At 33.9% G+C, this 25,711-nt stretch overlaps 1 protein-coding gene across 1 annotated transcript in view; it reads left to right on the forward strand.

Annotated features, from left to right (window-relative positions):
* NBEA (neurobeachin) overlaps window positions 1-25,711 on the forward strand; it is a 456,143-nt gene that overhangs the window by 62,267 nt on the left and 368,165 nt on the right. The window contains exons 2-5 of the mRNA XM_066313167.1: window positions 16,417-16,648; window positions 22,575-22,675; window positions 22,923-23,018; window positions 25,309-25,430. Of these exons, the coding sequence (XP_066169264.1) occupies window positions 16,417-16,648; window positions 22,575-22,675; window positions 22,923-23,018; window positions 25,309-25,430 (551 nt within the window). The remainder of the gene's footprint in view (window positions 1-16,416; window positions 16,649-22,574; window positions 22,676-22,922; window positions 23,019-25,308; window positions 25,431-25,711) is intronic.

A 25,711-nucleotide genomic window follows, 5' to 3' on the forward strand; every position in this document is an offset into this window, starting at 1 on the left:
TAAATATATATGCTTAAAGGGAGCAGTGGTGTCTCATAAATATTAAGACAATTGTTTTAAAAGGATGTGGATCATAAAGTAATAAAAGAAAAATAGAGAAAAAAATCAACTTTCTTGTGACATTTTGTAGTATTTTTAAAAATTCCATTCTACCAGGGATCTGAGATAAGCTTCAAATATTACTTAGGATATTTAGTTATACATTAAGTGCATGTAGTCAAAAATGTTGGTATTTATATTACAGTGTATTTATGCTGCTGGTAAGACTATCACTATTAAGGCTGAGCATGATAAATCCTCTTTATAAAATACATTTTGATGCATTTTTAAGAATCCTGTAAGTTCATATTTCTGAAGATATTGATGCGATTTTAAAATAATTAAGAGTTAAATGGTATCTAAGAGGACTTATATGTCTTTTGTAAATTATGTTGTAAATGTGATTTGGTCAGGAGCTGGAATATCAAGAAATTAATTGGATGAAAGAGCTTTGTAGAAATTACTGTTTTGTCCTCTAAGATATTTTAAATGTCTTGTGCTGAGAGGGCAAGGCTTATGGCAATTTCAATGTTAGGGTACTATACACCAACTTGATCTGCCTTTGCGTACTTGCTGTGTTGTCATATGTTGTTGAATGTAGTTTAAGTAACCGTTTTGTTTTGGTTTTTTTTTCACCTATGAGCATAAATGGAGTGGTTGACATGGCCCTTCAGGAAGTATTTATCCCTCTTTCCCACCTCCTGAGTTCTCCCTGTGTTGCACGTGGCTGTCTGAGGGCTGTCACAGCCTCCTTCAGCATGGCCACTGCTACCAAAACCTGGGGGGAAATTGTGCACCTGCCGAGGTGCTCTTGCATTGCAGTGATTATTTAGCTTGGATCAACAATCAGGTTGGGAGGGAGGCTAGTAAAAAAGCATCTTTATTAATGAGAGAAAAATCAAATTTAAATTTCTCAGTGTCAATCAAACCTGCAGTATGGTAGCAAAATGTGGATCTGAGTCATCTGCGGAGGGAGGGGGAGGTGTCTAGGCTAGATCAAATTTGCATCAGTATTGTCACTGGTATTGAAAATGGTATTATTTACAGTACTGGAAATGGCTTTTCAACACAGAAGAGGCATTTGGAAGTTGTATAACAGTACCTCAATGGGTGATTCTTTCCACATAGAGCTCCATAGGAGAAGCATTCAGAAGTGAACCCTCATCTCTGTAGGACTGAGGAGAGGAGTGACATATGCTGCTCACAGTTAGGTAAAAGTCAAATTTGACACTAAAAGTTTCACTGACACTTCTTGGAGGACAAATTGATACAGATTCACGTGCTTTGAAGTGATACATGTTTTTGACACTACCATACTTCATTTGCAAACATTTTGGTTCTGAGTAGGTGTAATAACCTTGTTACAAAAAAGTTAGAACGTGCCCTGTTTTTCTTTGGGAGTGATACCCACTTTATGACTGAGCTTTGAGTTGTCTTCTGGTTGCTTAGAGCAGACTCAATTTGGTTTTGCAACTTTTCATGTGCTTTAATTCTATTTAGCTAGTTATGACTAGATGCATCTTTTGATTTGGTGGGGTGGTTTTTTTTGGGGTTGGTGGTTGCGTTGTTTTTGGTTTTTTTTTTTTTGTTTTTTTTTCTGCTGCCTAGACAAACAAAAAATGTACAGGAAATACAGAAATTAAGAGTAATTAGTAAAGTACATAAACCTTCAGAATCAGATTGAAGCTGGTTTTGTTTAAAAGATACAAAAAGTAGAGGAACTTAATTCATCTGCTGGCATTCAAAGTCCTTTTAGTAGAATGGCTGGAAAAAGGTGGTTTTTTTTCCTCCCTCTTGTATATCTGTAATTACTGCTATGGAGGGGATTTAAATGTGACATTTTTTAAGGAAGTAAACCTCAACTATATCTTAAATGGAATTGTCCCAAGAAGAACTAATGGAATAATTAGTTGTTTTGTTAACTGAAACAACTGAAAGTGATGTAGTGTATTTGGGAAACACCGTTATGGTTATTGCCTGTATTTAGTAAGTAAAAAAAAAAAATCATTAGGTTTGCCATGTAATAAAAGTTGGGGGGAGTACTGGAAGGAGACATGCTTGAACTTTTGATCAAGATTTTACAGTCATTGCACTGCCTATGTTCTTGCAAAGTTGTTCTCATCTGTTTAAACACAGGACGAATTGGCATACTGCTTCTGATTATTATTTATTTGATTAAAGAGCGCTGGAATAAATTTTCTATTTTGCCAGTTGATAATTGTTTCTGAAGGCCTCACTTATGAAAGAGCTTTTATGGTTATGATTATTTAAATAGCTGTGCTTTTCCCATTTATATAACTGTTCCATTTCCTCTGAAGTAACATTTTCACCTAAATTAGGCACTGATTCTGTTTTACACCAAACAAAACAGGAAAAACACACTCTCCATGTTATTCATTATGAAGTAAGACAGAGACCTCTGGATATGTTTGTAAAAATGTTAATGTAAATTAAAATGTCTATACTTCATTAATTAATTATAAATAATGTAATGTTGAATATTCATGGAAATAAAATAATGCATTTTGTAAGGTAAAAATACAGACAGACTAGCAAAACAATATTATCATATTGCCTTTCTTGGAGTATCTTTGTTGTTCTTTAACATTCACATATGCGTATTTCTATTTGAGTATTTTAAATGAAATTTGAGAACTCCTTTTGATACGTTCTGCTGGATTTATTGCATTAGGTATTTTTAAAGGGTGAACTGTAATGATAATTCCTTCTGATGTTTTGTTCCTCTTTCTGAATTGTTTAAGAAGTTGAAAATAACTGAATCCAACCATTCTAAACAACCTTGTATAGAATTCCTTTCCTTTTATTTACTGCTTATTATTTTATGCTTTTCCCTAAAAAGTGTCAAATACAAAACCAGTCAAATATCAAGTTTTGACTGTCTCATGTGAATGACTTCTAGTTTGATTTGATTTTTTTTCTTATTTTCTCGTTTAAGTGTGACTATAATGATGTTTTTGGAGGGTTCTTTTGCATTTTTTATTACACCAGGTGTATTAAGTCCTTTGTGTTCTAATATCTTATTTTAAAATATGATTGAAGAGTATGTTAGGCATCACCAAACATAATCACTTCAAATGACAACTGATTATTTTAGAACCAAAGTCTTTGTAATAAAACATGGCTACACAGGACTGATTGAAAATGTGTTCTGATGTGATTAAAGGCCTCTTTTTCTTAAAGATCCCTCCTTTTTTTTTTTTTTAATTCTTCTTCTAGTAAGTTTATATTTGCATCTGATGAGTAGAGGTGAATCTTATTTATGTACTGAGAAAATGTCATAATTTTTTTTTGTACTTTGGCAATTTTTGAGGATTTTTAACTAAACACAGTACAAATTTCTCTTTTAATGCAATTAAGAATGCTTGAATTTTCTCCACTATGTAAGACCTAACCCTGTAATTATTGACACTTCATCTGTAGTTGTCTTGTAATCAAATCAAATGATATGTGATTTCTGATTTACTCAGTTACATGATGCCTTGAAAGAAATTCTTAGTACAGATGGAGCTCTGTAATTAGATTTGCAGATGGAGGTTTTGAAACTCAGCCCACAGTGATATTGTTTTCAAAATCTGGGTCTGAGTCTTAGAGAGAAGATAAAAGTGAGGGTCCTGAAGTGTTCCCTCCAAGCTTCATTATTTGAGCTAATGATGAATAGGACTAGAATCAAAACATGGAAGAAATGGTGATGTGTGATGGAGTATTTTGCTGAAAAAATATATTTGCCTGTTCACCATGTTTTTTGTAAGAACTTCCCTTGGTGGTGTTTTTTTTTTTTTTTTTTTTAAGTGAACCAGCTAAGAGGTTATGTGCTGATGAGAAGATAACTTTTCCTTTTTGAGTGAGGGAAGATTTTATTATCCTAATTCTTTATTAGTAGAAATATCCTTTCATTTGAAATTTTGTTTAGGAATTATGTGTAAATGTAGCTAATGGTGGGAATCCTGAATGGGAAGGGTTTGGTGTTGTTTACAGGGAAGTACGGTGCTTGTATTACTGCATGTATTTTGTGTAGGTATTTATAAGAAGTTTTTTTCAGAAGTCTATTTTCTCCTTATCTCATAGGAAGAAATAGAAGTTCGAGCTTCATTTCATATCTACTACCCTATATTAACTGTGCATTCTCACAGACATTATTGTAAATAGCCTCACAATGATGTTAGCTTTGTGGAAAATGTCTTGGTTCTTAGCGGCAAACAGGAAATAGAATTAAATATAAGGAAGGGTTAATAAGGAAAAATGAGCAATACAAAAGGGTGGGGTTTTTTTTCAACTCTATAAATTATTGATATGTATTTTGAATATTGTATGAAGTTCTGGTGATTTCCAGTCTCAAAATAATATATTAGGACTAGCAAAAAATACCAAGGGTTAGAAGTGTGATTAGATAGAGGTGTAGTTCAGATGAGTAGTGACTTAACAAAGTAGGTTTGTTCAGCTTGGGAAAAAGCTGACCAAGTGTATTTGAAATATAAGTAAATAAAGGGAAGAGTGTGATAGAAAACGCCTGATTTCTGCTTTTCAAAATGCAAATAGCAGAGGGCTGAAGTTAAATAATCCTGTGGCAGATGAATAACAAGGTATTTTTACACAAATCATGGGGAAAATATAGGACTCCTTCCTATAGGCTGTGAAGGCTTCAAAAAGTTGGGGGTTCAGAAACTAATCAGAGGAATTATGGGAAGAATATCTATCGGCAGCCTGTTGAACAATGATGTTATTTCTGGACCAAGAGATATTTTTGTATCACAAATAATGGGAGGTTTGGGCACTATAATAGAGAAAATTCAGTATATGTCCAGCCTATACTGTTACACTTTTTGTCCATACTTGGCCTCTTGTCACTTAGTTTCAAGTGCTGAGAAACTTTGTGTAATAAAGATCCAACAAGCTTCTTACATAAGGGAAGCTCTGACCACTAATTGTTTCTTACACTTATTTGTTTGCCTTTCAGTTTCCTCCTCTAAAATAATCCTTTGTGATTAGAGTTGCATCTCCTTGTAAGACTGTGTAATTCTGGCCTTTGTTCTTAACTGTGTTATCATCTATAAGTTAAAGAAAAGATTTTATTGGCTAAAGAGCTGCATAATAAAATAAGAAGAAGCTTGGGGGAAGGCAATTAGGATGCACTTAAAGGTTTGTAAAACAATTCATTGTGGTCTGTGGGGTGCCTCCTTTAGCAATTGAGGTTTTGGGTTTTATCATTGCACAGAAAAAGATCTTAAATCATTAATGACAGCTAAAACCCTGTGGGAGTCCAGTCACAAACTAGAACAATTTTCTTACACTATTTGAGAGTTATTTAGATAAGCAAAGGGGACAAATATTGACAAATCTGAATCAAAAGATCCTAGCCTTTTAAATCTTGGTATCAGAAATTGCCCTTATAAGCAAGAGGAGCTACTTCTTGTAAGTATTTGAAAAATAAATTGGATTAGAAACATTTTATCAGTTTTTAAAGCAGTATTCCTGTCTTTTATCTTGTGCACTTTTGAGGACAAGAAAAATGTAACAAATAGTATGACTGGTATTTATTTTCTTAAAGAAACACAGAACCTTAATGAATGTATAATCTGTCTGTTTGAAAACTTAACAAACTTCAAGCTACCAGAACCGAAAAGCAACAGGAATTACATGGCTATTGTTAGGTAGTCTGGCTATTGATTTTCCAGCATCTTGAATTCATGTATATGTATTCTGCATTTTTTCACCTACTAGGCAACATTGTGCTATTGCAAATTATTGTATTTCCTGAGAGTTGTTTTTTTTTCTTGTTGTTTTTTTTTTGTTTTTTTTTTTTTTTTTTTTTTGTTTTGTTTTTTTTTTTTTTTTATTTTTTTTTTTTAATAATTGGTTAGACTTAGAAGGGTTTTGCTAGTTATAAATTAAAATTTATATGGAAAAAGGGGAACAAATTAAGGTTTGAGTTAAAACCATGGTTGTTTATACATTTGACTGTGCTTATTTATAACATATAGTTAATGGGCATTTCAGTCTTAACTGAATTAGGTAGATTCTATAGGAAGCATTTGTTCAGGGTCCATAAATAAATCTAACTCTATAACAGTTATTAGTTTGTTATTATTTCCTGCAGTCTACATATCTTTTTAAAAGGAAAAATTCTACTTGGCACTTCCACATTTACTGTTGGCTTTAGCCTGGTTATGTTACATGTAGAGAATTAAATGGACCTATAGCACATGTCTAGTATTAGCTCTGTAATTATTAAAGAGTCACTGTTTAGAAATGAGTGAGGGATTTTCACTGTGCCAAACACTGGCTTGTGTTCTTCCATGTTAACTTTTTGAAGTGGAGGACTGCATGGGAAGTAGTTAATTAAAAATGAAAGATAGATGAAAATGAGCATGTTGAAATTGAATGTAGAGCTTCTCTAGTTAATGATTAACATTGCCACTGGAAAGTTTCAGAATACTGACACCAACCAAAAATATTACTACCTATCTTAAAATTATTAATACAAGTAAGCAGCATGATGCTGAGAATTAAGGACGCTGTTCTTCCCATTAAACTCCTGCTTTTCAGCAAAATGAAGTTAAGACTATGGTTCTATGCACATCTCACTTCAGTGTTGTTTGAGATCATTTATACCTGGCATTGTGGTTAGCCTGGCCTATCACTCTGCCATTAATCTTTAATGTACATCTACAGGTATCAGTTGAAAAGTGGCACTGTCATAACTAAGTTCATTGGAATTGCTTTGGTTTTAAATGTTGCATGGCCACGATTTACGGTTTGTGGGCTTTTGAGAGTTGTGGAGTGTTTTGTGACAAGAGGGAAATAAAGCATTTCAAAATGAAAGCAATGAAAGACCCTAAAGAAAACATAACTTGAGAGAGGTGGACATGAGAATAGGACATTTTAAAAAATCATTACTTAATGTTAGAGATTAAAGTACATAATAGATAGCTTAATCTTAATAGAGAAATGTAAGTAATTCCTTTTCTTACCAAAAAACAGTGCAGTGGTATTAAAAAAGTAAGCTGGGTTTATGTCAAGTGGTATTTAGCAAGGTAAGTGGCACATAAGAGAGCTCCTGAATAGTGGGGAAAAACAGGTAATGGCCTTAGAGAGCAGCCTTTTTGCCTTCCTGATTGTACCTCATGGGAAAGAAGGGGACAATAATAGCCTGTAGACTATTTGCTTTGGGTTTACAGACTAAGGGGGAATATATGATGGCTGCTTAGAAGAAGATGGTGGGCTAGTCCTTGGGGCTAAAGGGCTTTGTCCTGGTGGTATGTGGCTATTTTTTGATCTTAGCCAAATTGTGTAGGTACCACACCATAATAATCCTCACAATCAACATTCTTTGTCCTGTTTTTGTTCTTGAATTGTCTTGTGTCCTTGATGTACCTGAGAACAATCCCACAGACTATTCTAAAATAAAGCCACCATTTTCCAGGACTAAAATTGCATTAACTGTATTGTTGCAATTTGTTCTAGCCACAGAATGCATCTGTGAGTTAACACACAAAAGAAAAGTTGCCTTGGCAAGTATTTTTGAATAATAAAAAATAATAAACAAATTTAAAAAACAATTGTTCTGAGTTACTAGCAACTTCTGTCGACTAAAATTTTCTATTAGTATTTATTGCAAGTACATTCTCTTTGCTCTTGTTTGTAAAGTTTGGGAAACAGGTGTGTATGTGTGTATTGAGGGGTTTTCTTTTAAAAACTGACAATGCTGTTTGCACAAACATTTTGTGTGATAGTGTTTGCTGTGCTATACAAATTAGATTTAAATCAATGTGTAATTGTTGAAAGTTTAATGTTTCTTAGAGTTTAAATTTTTTGGTGATCTTCTCTTATAACTGTGTTAAACCTTGGCAATAGAATATCTTGGCAATATCTTGGCGAGAGATAATATATCATTCAAATTACCACCCTACCCCACCCCCAAAAGCTACATATAGCTTGTGACTATTGAAAAATAAATAAGGGATGCTGCTGACCCATTAGATTTGGCTGTGCAGGTCTTTGCAATGCAAGTGCATAGTCTTATTAGTTAAAGAGGCTACAAAATAGTTGCAAAATGCTTTTATTTTTTTAGAGTATGTTTCATTTGTGACTTTGGTAACTCAGTTATTTCAATTTCTGGCTTAGCAACAAAGAAGATACCTTAAAGAACCTCCCCTCCAAAAAGAAAACCCAAAACACCCAACAAAAACAACAAAAAACCCCACCACGATTCCAAACCACCTCCAAGTAACTTGTTTTTAAATATACCTGGTTAATGAAACCAGGCAATTAGAAGCAGGAACTTATATTGTACTAATATCTGTACCTTGAACTTAAAGTTTTTCTTGAAAGTGAGAGAAGACAGGTAAGAATGAGCTATGAAGTATTGAAAGCAAAATGAGCCAGTAATATCTGTTTAATAATACAATTTTTCATACTCTTTTCACGCTCATTTATCAACTACTTTATAGTCCATAAAAATCAATTTTGAATTTTGTTTTCAGACATGTGGCAAACCCAAGCTGCTTGGTTTTTATTAAAATTAATTGTCAGTAACTGTTCCCCTTTTTTGAGGTAAGAAAGTCTCTTATCCAACCGGCTGATCTCTTTTGTGGTTAAGTCAAGATCAGAAGTAATTTATAAGAGAAACTGAAATAGATAAACTGAAAACAAATTAGCTACAAGTTTGAGAATGGTTATCCTTTTACTTAATTGAAAATAAACTTGCAATTTTTGTTTCTTAGTCTTTAATTATTCGGGTTCAACACCTTGAAGTAAGAGTTCATATTTTGCTTTGACCAAAAATGGTTGTGTGGAGGTCAAAATAATAAAAAGGAACAGTATCTCCTTCTAGTGGCATAGGAACAATAGACCACAAGGACTTTTGTGCTTGTGTTTTGGATTAGGTACTTTCATATAAGATACTTTTATCAGTCTTCATTTCTGTCAGCAGTGCTTAGATTACTTTATAAATTCTTTTAAGTGGGTAAGTTTTGTGCTGTGTCACACTTTAAAACTTTTTTTTTTGCATTCCTTCTAATGTAGATCTATTTATTTCAAGGAATCTGATTCCTGTGCTAAAGAAGCTCTTATGAAAGCGGGTGTTTGAACTTTATCTAAGTAATTCTTGTCCCACCCCAAAATAGTGGTTTTTTGCAATAGGTAAAGAACTGTTTAAAAGATATGTGCCCAATAGCCCTGTTTGTTTCATGGTTTGGGTTTTAATTTTTTTTCTTTTTTCTCTTTAAGCCTCCACAACACTTAGAAAAGGTCTGACATTGTCAAGTATATTATAGAGCCTTGTGATCTGAGTGTAATTGGTAGTTATCTCAGTAAATCATACGTATATGCAGTTGATCTGCCACTAGAGTTGATCTGCCTACAGGGGTATCCTCCTCCCTCAAAGGAAAATGCAAGAAAATAAAGGTAAATCCATGGGATATTTTTAAGCCTGTGTAATAACAAGCAAATTCTTGTAAGTACTAAAAGCTTACCATCTTACTCATTCATATTGTCTCAGCAAGTATAAAACCCATTTAAATTAATTTCTCAGATTATTTTAAAATTGTCAATAAACTTACTAGCTGGCATTCTCTTAGTGACAAACTGCCGAGTATGTGCAATATATTATTCAGAGTAAAAATGGTTTTGAAGTTAAAATGAAGGAAGGCTTGTTAAAGGCTTGTGCAAAATTACATCCTGCTGTAGTGATTCACATGAGAATCAGCCTTTTTAGTGCTGACATTTGGCTATAAACCATATTGTGAGCACATAGGTTAAGATTTATCTGAAGAAACTTGAGATGTGCCTGTCTGAACTAGTTGTCCTTTTATCGTCAGTAAAAAGTACTACATTTCCTGAAAAAGATTTATTTCATTCTGATGTTGCATCTATAATCACTGAGATAATCACTTCCCTGAAGCATCTTTTACTTTCCAATGATGGTAAAGAGAATTGTGAAAATTAGCCCAGATACACGACTGTAACTCAAATCTCTAAGGACTACCATTCACCAATTTAAATTTACCATGTAAAAATAAAGAAAGAATATATAACGGTTATGAAACATACCTTCTCAAGTTTTTTTTAGCTGTGATTTTTCTGTAGTTATATTGATATATTTAGGTTAACAAGTGCATATGATCAGCACGCATTTATGTCACTGAACAATTTAATTTATGCCATTTAGCATTCTAAATACTTTTGCCTAAAGAAATCTTCTTTCATGCAGTTGAAGAAGAATCTTAGTAAAAATCTGAATTAATAGTTTCGGAATTTAATGTTTTAGTTAATGACCATAAAATAGTAACCTGTTTTTTTTCTGCCTGGGTCCCATACCGTTTTTCTCAGGAAACTGTGTTTTCATGCTCATACTGTTGCCTGTCCTTTTGAAAGAAGCAGTAGCAGTCTGATTCCACATATTTTGAATTCTCACTGGTGATTATGAAATCAGTTCAGTGGAGTTTTTCTTAGAAAAGATGTTCCAGTTTTGATGAAAATTATTTTTCAATGTTATATGATTTTTAGTTATCAAAAGTTAAATGTTTACTAATTTTCTCCTCTAAACAACTAATTGATTTGGGATTTTAAGAGATTTTCAATCTCATTTGAGTAGGTTATACTCAGCTTTGTGTGGAAACTTGTGCCATATGCCAAGTCAGTTGTTTTGTAACGCCTAAAATGAGAGATGAGCATCAGGGAGAGGAAGAGAATTAATAGTTTTGTTTTTAAACTGTTTACCTCCTATATAGCTGCAAGGAAAGATTTTTTTTTTTTTTTAATTCTGGTTGTATATGTATATACTTGAACCTAAAATGCTTCAGTTCAAAACAGATGAGGGCTGTTGTCATGTTGACTGTGTTATGCCTTCATTTATTTTTGCCTTTAGAAAAAGCAAAGCAAATGTGATAGTAGTTAATTAGGAGAGAGAGAATGTAGGAGTGACTTGGTGCAGATTAGGCCTGGATGTGGTTAGGGCTTTAGTAATCATACTATTGTGATACTTGAATTTTTCAGGGGCACAGGCTGTCTAGTATTGGAATTCATATCCTTGATTTTTGTTTAAATAAATGCAGAGAGGACTCCAACTTGAAGGAAGCTAAAAAATGCTTCTTTGACAGCAATGAACTGCAAACTTAGATATTTAAATGCTTGAAGACTTTGGTTTATTTAGTTCTAATGTACTGTCTTTAGTTATTGCTGCTTAAAGTTTCCTGAGGAAAGGAAGTGGAGAGGGGAGTTTTGAGCTCTTCTCCATAGTATCCAGTGGCAGGATGCTTGGGAATGGTTCAAGGCTGCAACAAGGGAGATTTAAATTGAATGTTAGGAAGTATTTCTTTATCAAGAAGGTGGTCAAACATCAGAACAGGCTTTCTGAAAATGTGTTTGATGCCCCTCAAGCCTCTCAGTGTTTAAGAGGCATTCTGATAATGTTTTTATCAATGTGTTTGAACATTCAGACAGCCCTGGAGTGGTCAGGAACTTGGACCAGGTGATTCTTCCAGGTCCCTTCCAATTGAAATATTCTATTCACTTTTAATTTTAATCCATTCTTCCAAACCTGATCTGAAGGATCTGATACTAAAAAATTCCAATTTTCAAAATTCAGCAATTTGATTCTAGGTGTTTGGCAGCAAATATTTTATTGCATTTCAAGAATTAGTATGAATATACTATCTGAGATATATGGACAACTTCTTGTGTTTGGGGGAGTATTTCTTCTCTGTTCTAGATCAAAAGGGTGTAAAAGACCAGCCTAAGTTCTGCAGAGATGTGTCAATTCAGGAAGAAACCCTTTTATTGCATAGCATGATGAATGGTAGGAACTTACTGAGGAATGGCTATAATATTCAGAAAAATGGAGATTCTGAGTAAAGCAGCTGCATTTGAGGATGGTGGTGTAGGTTAAGGTAGGTTCTTGGAGTGATTTGCAGAGGCGGTCAACCTGTTGTTACAAGCAATCTCAGCATGGGGAATACAGTCTGTCTTGCTTATTCCTGGCAGTTCAGTACACTGCAGGAGGAGTTTGTTGACCCCAGTCAACACACCTATAATCACTATCTGAATGTTAGATTGGTGCTTCATTTCTTACAGCTGTGCTGTGAAAGATGCAGAAAATGACAAAGTACAAGCAATACTTCAGGATACTTAATCACAGTGAAAGCATGGTCTTTACTAAATATTAAATATTCCCTTGAAGAATGTGAAGACTTAGTATTTGACATAAAAAACGATTGTATTTGAGATGTATGATATGGAAAGAGTGCTGATTTATGGTATGGTGTACTGGCATCTGTAAAGATTTTTATCAAAGTTTTCATGTTGTACTCCAGCTGGAATTTATCCTATTACGGAAATATATTACAAGCTATATTAAAAATAAGATACCTTTTGGAAGTATCATTTAATTTTTTGGTATATGGTTTTGCATCCACAGTTTTACCAAACTTAGAAAGCTGCAAATTCATTATGAATATTTAGTTTTGTATTGGCAGGCTTTTTGAAGCAGCACCCTCAGGTGCTCCAAGATCTCTTTTCTGAATTATATCAGACTTTGGAGTCTTGTACATGTGAGGAAAACTGTAATAATGTTAAATTACTTTGCATTTACTATTTTTTTATTTTTTTTAAAGCATTGTTTCCGGGACAGTTGATATCAGAAGATTCTTTGCAGCTCTCAGGTGTTTAACTGCATTTAATGATCTCTGGTTCCTTAGCAAAGTTTGTCCTTTAATTAGTGTCAGCACCTTACCAGCTCGTTGTCACTGTATTTCTCCTCTGGTTACTTCCCCCTGTTGTGGAGACTGGTTATTCCTCTTTGCCTGCTGTCTTCCCTGGGAAATCCAGGTGCAGGAATGTTGTTAGATTATGCTTTTTTGTAGTGAATGTTCTACTTTTATTGGCTGGATTCCATTTGGTTGTGCAGATTTTAAAGTGCCTGCTTTATTTCTTGAACACAAATTAACGATGTTAATTTATTTCTGTATATTTGCTTCACTTTTGTTTAGCTTTCCCTTGTCATCTTAGACTTTTTTTTTTATCAAGACTATTAATATCTTTAATTCAGGAGGAAATTAGAATGACTACTTTAAGGAAATCACTTCCCCCTGCCTTCTTAAATTTTTGCTATCATCATCATTAGTTCAATAATTTGTTTCCTTTATTAAGGAAGTTGATTTTAATGATAATTGTGATAATGTTTACTGTCTGAAATATGCTTAAACTGAAGTTAAGGGCAAATAGGAACATTTTAATGTTTTCTTTTGTGAAATAAGCAGTTACCATGATAGGCTATAAATTTCTTGTTGCCAGTTGATCACATGAAATAATTATAGCACCTGCTGGATAGTCTGTAGCCCAGGAGAAGATTCTCCATAGAACAAATTTTATTAGCATTTAGTCTTGAGATGTTTTGTAGATGGAGATGTCTTGGTTTTAATAATACTGAAATATCCTGTCACTTCAGACTGCTACAGCAGCTTCATTTCAGTCTCTTAAATGTTACATATTAGTATATTGATTTATATTAGAAAGCAAATACGGTTTGAATTATTTCAATCTGTAGTGAATTATTTCCATCTGTTTTACTGATTCTATGTTAGTTTATTAATATAAATTAACTAGAATTTTACAATGAGTAGTGTTTGAAGAAAGTGAATCAGTCTGTGTTGCACTGCTCCATTCCAGTTGAGGCATTACTGGATTTTTTCCTTGTTTTTAAGTCAAATTTATCAAAATCAAATGGTAGGTGATATATCTAGTCTGATGATAGCCTGATCTCTAAATATTATCACAGCATTTTTGAGGTTGAAACAAAAGTCTGGATGTTCTGTGATCCAACCCTCTTGCAAAAGCCAGGCCAACTAAGGCTGGTTGCCTAGATCTGTAATCACATGGCTTTTGAATGTATCCAGTGATGAAGAGTCAGCAGATACAATTTTTCATCCTAGGTTTCCTCCCTGGAAAGAAATGGAGGAAAGTAGACACTTCTAGGAGGTGTTTAATTTCATCTTGGGATAGTGATCTAAGAGAGTTCGATTGAATGTCTTCTACAGGTGATTGTTTTACTTCTGTGTCTTTTTAACATAATCTCAGAGAAGCTCATCCTGGCCCAGAGATATCTGAAAACACAACAACCCACATTGCTGATGAAGCATGCACAAGTTGCTGCTGTTTTCAGAAATAAAAAATCTGCCTGGCTTTCTTGAAAAGAGAGTAAAAACTCTATGAAACTAAATTTGAAGACATTTCATGATTCTAAAGAATGACCATAGAAATAGTGTGCTTCTAATTTTGAAATATTTTTGCCTTCCTTTGGTACACATTATGTGTTTACCAAATATGCAAATATATTATATGCAGTCACAAGTTTTAAATTGAAGTACTAATTGTAATTAGGATAATAGTTTTTATTTTAATGTAATTAAATGTCTCAGGAGAACTAAGGAGGCTGTCAGTTTATATATTTAGCATATTAGAAACTTTTATGTTACAAATTATAAATTGGTTATTAGCAATTAATTGATAGTGGAAAAAGTAATTTGAAAGTGAATGAAAAGTATAAATTAGGGTGGGAGCCAAAGCTAGACCCTGCTTACTTGTATTAATTGTCTGAAGATGGAGTATGAAAGAAGTCTTTGAATACTTGGATGGGTTTAGCCACCAAAAAAGGTTTGCACAGTATTTCAACCTGCTTATTTTTTAGAGTTTAATTTGAAGTCAATACCACTGTTTTAAAATAGGACATAGAATTGCCTTCTATTAAAACTGACTGCTGAATTATGTGCTTACAAGAGATAATTTTTTTGAATATCTTTAATTTAAAGCATGTTATTCAAATTTTAATTATATAACTCCATTAAACAAATAGAACAAAAATTCTTAGAATTATTTTAATATTAATTTATCCCATTATTTTTTTTTAATATGTTTACAGTTACTGAAGTTAGTGTTACTGACAGGCTGAGTGAGTTGGCTTTGTTCTGTCTGAAGAAGAGATGGCTCCAGGAATACCTTATAGCACTTAGAGAGCCTAAAAGAGAGATGGACAGGGAGTTTTTACAAGGGCATGTACTGATAGGTTGAGGGGGGAAGGCCTTAAAGTGAGGGAGGGAAGGTCTAGATTAGATATTAGGAATAAGTTATTTACTGTGAGAGTGGTGAAGCACTGGAACAGGTTGCCCAGAGACAATAACCAAGGCTGGATGGGACTCTGAGTAACCTGATCAAGTGGAAAGTTCCTGCCCATGGCAGTGGGGTTGGAACTAGATGATCTTTAAGGTCCCTTCCAACACAAGACATTCTGTGATTCCATGATTCTATGAAATTTCATGCTGGTACTTTCAAAATTCTTCAACGTTACTAGGTTAAAGTAGGATGTATGAGTGTCAGGCTGTGTTTCCTCCAGAACTGAAAGATGTTTATCCATTAAAAGGAGATTGTTTCTTTTTAATTAAATTTCATATTTGGTTCAGTAGATTGTCTTGAGTTCAGCTTTAAGTTGCACAAATGACTGGTCAAAATTGTTGAATCTCATTCCTGAAGATATATTTGGTCTTGACTGTATCTTGTATTATGAGGGAAGGAAAAACAAACCAATAAATGTCTGGTTGTTGTGCTACTTAATTGGAGCTTAGGACTTTGGATAGTGTTTTGCCAGTACCTGGATAGATAAGAGTCAGGCTGTCATTTCATCAGTACTGCTGTTAGCTCACCTCTTCTCTGAGTGCTTGTTCCTTTCCTGGTGCAGCCTCTCCCTTGCACCAGCCAGGAGGTTTCCTTGACCACACAATGAGCTGATGTGTGATATAATAATGTACATTTTCTATGTCTGTGTTACTCTAGAGCAGATGAGTGGTTCTTTTTCCAGGCATGACTGTTTGGGTGGGACAATGGAAAAGACAGTGAACTCTTACAAACACAACTAAGGGCAAATGTTGGCTTATATCAGGAGAAAAAGCTAAGTTAGTTCTAGTGTCTTTTTATTTTGAGGAGGCAATTTTAGAGAATGGTGGAAAAACCTCAATTGCTTCTTCAGCTTTTCAGGTACTGCACTACATATGTCTGGGCCAGGCTACCATTTCGATTACTTCATAAGAAGGAATACTTTAAATATATTTTGATTTTATGTTTTTGAGATGCTGTATTCAGTGACAAAATTTAAGGTAGTGTTTTGTGACATTAGTGTGTATATTTTTTACAAGCTTTGATTTGCGTAGCATGATTGTTAATTTGCTCTTACAAAGCGTAGCTGTGAGCTTGTCTTATCAAAATTACTTCTCTAACCATGTAAAACATATTCTGTATCAGTCACAATGAAGGTATGAGAGATACTACATTATGTATTTCACATTGTAATGTTGTTCTTGTTTTCTTTTTTAGCTGGTTGGTGGCGAATTTGATCTGGAGATGAACTTTATAATCCAGGATGCAGAGAGCATTACATGCATGTCAGAGCTTTTGGAGCACTGTGATGTAACGTGCCAAGCAGAAATCTGGAGTATGTTCACTGCAATTCTACGTAAAAGTGTCCGTAATTTACAGACTAGCACAGAAGTTGGCTTAATTGAACAGGTACTGCTGAAGATGAGTACTGTGGACGACATGATTGCAGGTATAAATTGCCAACTGATAAAATAATTATTGCATTCTTGACCTGCCAGTGTTTTGTGGTTATGGAAAGGTATGGGATGTTTTGGCTTTCACTTAAAGTGATGTTTTCATTAGTGCTGCTATCAAGTCAGAAGTAATTTTTTATTAATTTCAGGAAAATGACAAAAATATATTCTTAGTTTGAAATCTCTGTAGATACACTGTGTAAAGCAACTGGTTGTTAATTCCTTTGAGAAGATGTTGTTTTCGTAGTGATAAAATAATTAAAAACAGTATGTTAGATTTTTTTAACTACAAGGCAATATTTTAGATTTTATATATATTGGTAATTTTTAATCATGATGTTTAAATTGTTAGATCCATTTTAAACATAGCCTCATCTGACAGCATAACAGATTTTATTTACAGGTTTGAGTACTGGGCATATGGTTTATATTAAACAATCATTCCATAATGTATTCCTGTGATCTCTATCATATATTTTCATTTTTTATGTTTGTGTTGAAAGTAGTTCCTAATTTTTATGTAGTTTGTGACTGATTGTAGAATCCGTGTATTGTGAGGCATTTTTGAAAGATTTCCCAGGCTTACCTTCCATAATTCTGATATTTTAGTTGATGATCTGGTTCCTGACACATATACAGGTTTTGTGGAACAGTAAACTAGCAAGGATTTCAGACGAGAAGCAAAAAGGTGATAACAGTAGGATGAAGACTGGTTTACTGTAGACTGATTTTTTTCTTTGTTATTTTTTCTTTCTTTTTTTTTTTTTTTTTTTAGCATAAATATGTTTGTAATATTAAATATTTAGAAAAACTACATTCTGTTTTTCAAAGCAAGTCATAATCAACATCTTTTTTTAGAAATGTATCTCTAAATGCTAAAGTCATAACTTTTATGCAAAATACTGTACAGTGAAATTCAGATGGAAGTATAACAGGCCAAGAGATTCATAAATGGTGGCTTTCAACAAGTATGTTTTGTTTTACAGTGTTTATAGGTATGGTATGTCAGTGCAAGGGTAAAGATACTCTTTTATTCCATATTAAATATAACACATTATATGATGAGAACAAAAATTTCTATCCTAAAATTTTCAGGGTTTTACTCATGGAAATAATGTTTTTACATGAGTGATCACACCAACAAAATTTGTCCAATTTAAGCTCCCATAAGTGGCACTTGTATATGTAGCATACAAATGTAATGGTACTTCCATCAGAGGTTGGTGGTTGTTGTAGTTGTTTTTAACTGCCTAGCTAATAATAGAAATCAGAAATCAAGAGCATAGGGTCTGGATTTTAGGAGCATTTGGGAATTGAAAAATTACTCTGCATTTACAGATTATTCATATAAGCCGAGGGTAGTAAAATTTCTTTTAAAAAACCTAATGGATCTTCTACCTCAATAATCCTTTTTCTGAGAGTGGTCACACAGTGCTTCAGAGAGACCTTCTGCAGAAAAAAACTTCAGTAAACTTGTTCTTTGGTATGCTTACATGGATTAAAAGAGTACATATGTAATTTAAAATCAAAACTGATAATTGGAATTCTGATGACATTTTAGCTTTGCAGTGTCTTTCCAGTTATCTGAGTATTCATCTATATGTCATGAGCAGGGATTGAACAGAACCGTGCTTCCTAGGGTTTTTCTCTGATAACTGTAAATAGATGATTTTTTTGGAGAGCTTTAGTTTTTGTTTTTTAACAAGACACAGAAGCAACCAAATTGATCATTTTGCTTTTATCTCTTGATTTCTGTAAGCACCTTAGTCTCCTTTTATAAGTGGTAATAATATTGGTAATAAGTAACAAGAAAGATCATGTAATAGCTGTTTTGATACTAGGCAAAATCAGTGGCAGCTAATGCAGTATCTGTGTTCCCTAACATCCTAGGCAGATGTTGAGGTCATAATTGTAGAGTTGTTTTGCCTCAAGTATTTCTACGATATCCCAACGCCAGGCAATAAAGTAAGACATTTTGTGTTAAAAATCATTTTAACATTAAAAGAAGGATGCCTTGAACAAGAGCTGCATTAATTTTTATTTCTAGGAAGTCAGTAACACTTTTTTCCCATAACAGTTGCCAATACTCTGTCAGCCCAATGTTTTGAAATTGGCTTTTATCATCTTTAAAGGGTACAGGTTTTCTGGTTGGTTGTTTTTGGTTTTTTTTTTTGTAATTTGCTTCTCTGGAAGTTGCTTGTTTGTTTTTAGGTCATCTCACTTGTTCCTTTGTGAAACAATTTGATTAGACCTAGATAGGGTTTAAATAGACAAGACAGTCAATGATGTCTGGTTTATGTTCTGACAGCACACTTCCAGGACCAGTCTAAGTCTGAAACCGCTCTTCTCTGATTTTATGATAGTAAGACAGCAGCAAATAAACATGTAGCCAAACTTTTGCAATGAGAACTTTTCTGGCTGTTTAGATCAAGACTGTCTGATTCATGAGGTTCTGAGTACTCTACTGCAACTTCAGGCAAATTTACAGATTCTGTGGTGAAGAATGAAAGCTTAATCACTTTGAAAGTCTCAATGGCGATACAAATGGGCTCAATTTGTTTTCCAGAAGCATCACCTTTCAAAAAAAAAAATCTTTATACTGTGATAATCTGTTATACCAGTATAGTGAATGGCCAACATCAATACTTAAAGAGAAAATATTTTCATAGATGATTGATGCTTTAAAAAATTAAAAATTAACAGCTGTATAGGATCTTCCTTGAGGGACTCACTTTTTACAGTCCTTTGTTTCCAGGTGATGAGTAGTGAAGCAAATCATCTTCTCTGAGGGACTCTTTGGGATAGTGTCTGTAGCCCCATCTGAGCAGTCAGAATGATGGATGAGAAAGTAGCTTGAACTCATAAAACTCTCACCTAACTCCCTTTTTTTCCCCCCATAGTTCTGTTGTGATGTTGTAGGGAATTGTTCTAAAATTTCTGGGACTAAATTCGTAAACATGAAATAGTTCCTAGTTTTCAAGCAACAGGGGTGGGTTTTGATTGTTCTGTCGTTAACAGGCTGATAACAAGCTTTCCTCTTTCAACTCATTCCATAAGAAAAACTGCAAAATTATCACATTCTCTATTTACAGCATGTAGAAATTAATTTACGTCACCAACAAGGGTTACAATTCCCAAATTAATGGCCATGTAATATTAAGAGCTTAAGACGACATGAGGGTAGTTTTCTGAAGTTTTCTTTCCAATGCTTTCTAGTGTGTCTTCCAAAGTTACTGCCAGACCCTTCGTTTTGATATATGTGCATTGTTACTTGAAAGACAGGCAGGCATTTTTCTATTGTATTTTCATATGAAGTGACTGAATTAAGCATTCCTTCAAGGTTGCTGGTTAATTTATAGATCATATGAAAACTGCTTAGTATAAAAATATTCAGAAGGTGCCATTAATAGAAATTGGAAATGCATTAAAAATGAGAAACTGCCTGTTTTCTCCTTCTGGGCTTAATATTATTATATATAATCTTATTTCTGAAACAAGATCATGGATTCCAGTTATATATGTAATCTTATTTAATATTAAAAAAATCCAGTTGTTGTATGCTTTCTGACCCTTCTCCATTTATAGATGAGTGGATTATTAGGATTTATAAACCAGATGGGACTGACTGTCTTATGAGATTTCTAATAAGTATGAATAAAGTTATGTAATAATTATTTTAAAGTCTTCATATTGAAACAAGAAAGAAACCCTCTTTAGAAGAGTTTACAGAAATACCTTTAAATAGTCTTAAGTGCTTCAACTTCCACAGATGTTGTTTGCTTTATCTTTGCTTGTTACCTACTAGGCTTCAATCTTCCAGGTCATTATTTTACCCAGAGTTACATAATTAGGGGAGCTTATGTTTGTTTCTCTCCATCAATGTTTAATTCATTACTTATAAATATGTATTTCTAATGCCTGTAGGTTATCCACATCTTCAGTAGAAATAAGAATTTTTCTGTGCCATAAGGTGGTACAGAGCTATAACAATGAAACAATGCAGCACATTTTCAGTAATTTTTTAGAACTTGCCTATCATTTCTGTGTTTGACTGTATTAATTTGCACTTTTTTCCTCTATGTTACAAGATTTTTTTTTTAATATTATTTTGATTTTCACCAGACAACTTTGCTTCTACACAACATTTTTTTCTCTGTAAAGGAAACATAAGTTACAGTCCCTTGATCTGAAAAGAAAGCTGAAACTACAAAATAGGAATTGGGAAATTCTCAGTCAAAGTTTAGTATTCACTTGTGCTTATTTCCTTTTCTGAGTGTTCAGTGTGACTGTTCCCAGTTTCTGGTCATGTAGAAGGTGTGCCAGCTTCACATTGCAGGCTGGAGACTACAGTGAAGGGGGCAGGTACTAGGAGAGCTGAGCCATAGAATTCACCACCACGAAAGACAAAGCATTTAGTTTTCCTAGGTGTATTTTGTTTTCCCTAATTCTGTCACAAATATATGTGACAGTCTTTTTAAATGGAAGATGAAAGAAGTGAGAGGGTGTGGAAAAAATCCTATACTTGGAGGTTAGGACTATATTCTGAATTTATGGTGAAAATGTCTGCAAGTTGCAATGCTTTTCTTTTGCCTTTCCTAATATGTGATTTCACTCACCAAGCAGTTTACTATGTTTTCTGTAGATTAAATGATATTTCATACTTCACACATGCCTTTTGCTTGCTAAGGATGAGGCTAGTTGCATTGCGGAAAAAGCTAAATAAATATTAATGCTCAAAACCAGATATAGGTGGATCTGCAAAGAGAACTTGTTTTAAAACAAAATATGTATGTGAAATGTTTTTGGAAATAATTGTTTCTCCTGAAAATTACTCTTTGTCAGCCCCTGTAAGAGTCATCCTTTCACTAATGGACATGTATAACATGCAGTCCTACAAATAAAATTTAAACTTACACATAGAAAGTAATGCTGATTCTGTTGTGTCATAGCTCCTTTGTTTTGCGAATTCTGGACTTCACTATTTGATCTTTGAATTAAATTCTTATGCCGCATCTGTGAATATGATAGTTTACCTCCTGCTAGAGGACGTTGTAATTCTTATGAGTCCATTTTATTCCAGAAAAAAGTGTGAAGTATAAGGAAAAGCTCAGCATCCAACAAGCTAACAAATTCTTAAAATTAAATTCTGTTTTTATAAAAAAAAATTCAAACACTCAGTTATTTTAAACATCATAGTCTCTGAAAGGAAGACTCTGTTTAGTGTTCTTACTGTAAAAGTTTGAGTTTTGAGGTGTTGTAATGAAAGCTGTATTCCATAGACCTGTTAGCAATTTTGATCTCTTCGTTTTATTGTGCTCTTTAATTATTTTCTTGCCATGATTTTATTTGTTTTCCTTATGGTTTTTGTGTTGTTTTGATATTGTTTGGTTTGATTGCTGGGTTTTTGTTCGATTGATTTTGTGGGGCTTTTGTTGGTTTGGGTTTTTTTGCAGGGGCCAGAGGGAGGTGTTGTTGTTCTTTTGTTTTCCCCTGGCCTTTCACTACAATAAAGATCAGAAGCATTGTTCCTGTAGCAAAAATGGGGGAATGATACAAATTATAGTATAAAATGTTTGGTTTAGGTTAGTGTAAAGCATCTTTTAGGTCAAAATTTTTTGAAAAATACTTCAGAGAAAAGAAGGAACTCTTATCATAAAAATGTACAGCAAGAAGGAGAAGTTTATAATGTGTAATGCATGTTATGAAATGCAAAGAATTAATGCTCTATAAATATAATACTTTTTCAAAGTGTGATGCAAAATTTTACATTAAATCCTTTGTAAAACATTCAATACAAGTAAGTTGGATTTTTAGAATATGTGAATACATTTACTTTTAAAGGTATTAATTTTTCAGCTTTTTTTGTGTGTGTATCAAAGCAATGAAATTCAGAGTTCAGAATAACTTTATTTTCCTTTGAAGATCTCCTAGTTGATATGTTGGGGGTTCTTGCCAGCTACAGCATCACTGTCAAGGAGTTGAAGCTTTTGTTCAGCATGCTTCGAGGCGAAAATGGAATCTGGGTAAGCCGTGATCAGATAAAGCATTAAGTGTCATCCCATTAGAGCCTGAAGTTAATATAAAATGTCTCCTGGGACATATAAACTTGAATTTGTTTTCTCATGTTGACTGAACATATGTTCAAGAAGTATTTTTGCTAACTATTTCAGAGTTAATTTGCTCTGTTGTTTGAAAACTGCCCACTTTCTGTTGTAGCATAGAGAGTACAAAAATGATTGTACTGACTTTTGTGCATTTTTTTTTTCACAGCCCAGACATGCAGTTAAATTATTATCAGTCCTTAATCAGATGCCACAGAGACATGGGCCTGATACCTTTTTCAACTTCCCAGGCTGTAGTGCTGCAGTAAGTTTTCAGTCAAAATACTACATTTTCAGAAACTAATAAATAGCTCCTCATTTGCATTTCCCTTCATTTGGTTTTAGAAATGAGAGGGGAAATACATGTTTGAGTAGTGTACGTATTGCCTTCCACAGACTTACAAGGTGGCTGTGTTGTTGAGAAGTTGTCCTCGTGGGGATGGAATATCAAGCAGCAGATTTTGGTCTGGGGAAGTTACTCTGAGAGGGAAACCTGAAAGTTCCAAAGAACAGTGTTATTTTATTAGAATAATCAATATTTTATAAAACAGAGAGTTGAGGAGAATCAAGCAATGAAGTTGTCCATATCATCACAGCTTACAGTTACTCCTTAGTCATAAATTTTATTATAAAGTTTTAATTTTGTCTGAATTCCATCAGCTGTTTCCTTTCCATCAAGGTAGTGGAGATAATTTACAATAGTGAAATTATATTCCTTTCCAAACCTTCCCAAGTAAACATTCTCTCTTCCATTCGCTGCGTGTACCTTCAAAAAAAAATCCCTACAAATAGATAAAAGTGCTATATACAGATTTATAGATTACTGAGGGACTAAATACAGATGGTTAATACTGGGAAATAGAAATCTGAGGTAGAGTTCCATTCTGGAATGGAATGGTATAGGCTCAGGTAGAACGTGAGGTCTTCTAACAGAAAATAATTCTGAGATTCCTCATGCCAGTGCATGAAGGCTTCTCTACCTGCATTTCATCCATCAATGGCACGGATAATTTTCTTTAAGCCCATACCAATACATCCATTCCTTGTGAACAGGCTTGTCAGAGTGGCAGTTTGCATCAGGGAAGTAAACTGGCTGATAATCACCGATTTACACCCGGGTTATTTTTTGCTAGATTATTTCTTTGATCTTTTTTTGATATCCAGCCTTATAAACAGATGTGTCAGCAAAATGCATGGGATGGATTGTGTAAAGAATTAATTACTAAGTTTTGAAAGGGAAGGTTTCATTATCTCCTGCTAAATTAAAGCCACAGTTAACCTATCTTGCAAATATATGCACCAGCAAGGCAGCTATTGCAGAATATGAGTGACACATACTGCTTTGACATTTCTGGGCTTCAGAGGAAAACCTTGATGAAGCTTCTCTTTTAATTTCTTATCAGAAGTTCAAAAAAGGTTTTACAGGAGAAGAATTTCAAATATTCCTTCCTGTCCAAAGACGTACATCAATATCAGTAGTTCTTCGTTGAAATGCAGAGTCTCTTTCCTTTGTTTGGATCCTTCCAGGATCTTGTTTCACTTACTACTCATGATGGACTGCACACTTGTCAACCAAGAAATATGAGTTTCAAATTTACACTTTTTTATTTGTATATGTTGAACTACACTATGAAGTTTTGGAGAGGTTACATCCTCTGAAGGGGACCATGGGCAGAAATTTATAAAATGACCCCAAAACCAAAGCCCTTTGTTAAAAGAAAGAGACTGGACAGGATCTAGTTCACTAGCACTGAGCTGGTTTTCGGGTGCAATGCACAATGGTGACATCAGACAGGGAAACAGCATAACTTTTAATCAGCATAATGAATTTCAGGTTGGCCCTCTTAAAGTTAACTGCATGCTCCTTGTATATCCAGGACTTCAGTAACAGTATGAAGGAGCCAAGAGTTTACTGAACTGGTCTATAGATATGCTGCTGAGAGCTGCTTTATTTTCCCAGCTGCAGGGCTCTTCCCAGTATTGTATTTCATATCTAGTAGTCTGTGCAGGTGACATGTTAGTCACTCCAGTTAGAGGACACCTTGTGCTGGTGGTAGTACTACTCCCAGGTCATCAAGCAGCTCTTCTGCTTCAGGCAGGAAACTGCCTCACAGGAGGCAGGAGCCATATCCCAGAGGTGTTGCTTGAAATGTTTAGTTTTAACAATGAATCTCAATTTTATGATCTGTTGATTAATTAGATTTTGAATTTAAGTTTATTGATGAGATTAATCATTATTAAAAGCTGAATTCATGGTTTAGTTTCTGCAGAAGTAATTTTTCTGATTTTGTTCTCTTAATAGTGTCCATTCACAAATATAATTTTGTGTCCTCTATTAATAGAATTTAGATAGTTGAAAGTTTAAGTATTTTAAAATAGATATAAATGTAATGCATTAATTCAAAAGCACTGTTAAAAGAGTGTTTTCTATATTTCATATTTGAAAAATAAAGCAGATCTACAGATCTAGAATGACACAGGATTTTAGAATGTCATTACTTTTAATAGTATTTCTCAAAAACCTAATTATTTGTTTTTTGTTTCCCTCCTTCCAGGCAATTGCATTGCCTCCTATTGCTAAGTGGCCTTATCAAAATGGGTTTACTCTTAACACCTGGTTTCGTATGGATCCACTGAACAATATCAATGTAGATAAGGATAAACCCTATCTCTATTGGTAAGTAGCTCATAATGCTGCAGTTATGGCTTGTTCTGGCTTCCTAACAACAATTAATCTTTCTCATTCTTTTTACTCCCTGACTTGCTTTCCCCCCGCCCCTGCCAGATATCTACATATCTTAATGGCTGCTCACTGTATGCAAACTCTTATAAAATCATCTGTCCTTTTCACTTTGCAATTCATAAATCCATGGATTCAAGATGTGTGCCTTGTAGATAAACCATAAAATCTAGTGTTATGGTTTCTTTAGGAATTATAAAATATATTATTTCTTAGAG

Source organism: Sylvia atricapilla, chromosome 2 (assembly GCF_009819655.1).
Source record: "Sylvia atricapilla isolate bSylAtr1 chromosome 2, bSylAtr1.pri, whole genome shotgun sequence".
NCBI lineage: Eukaryota > Metazoa > Chordata > Aves > Passeriformes > Sylviidae > Sylvia > Sylvia atricapilla.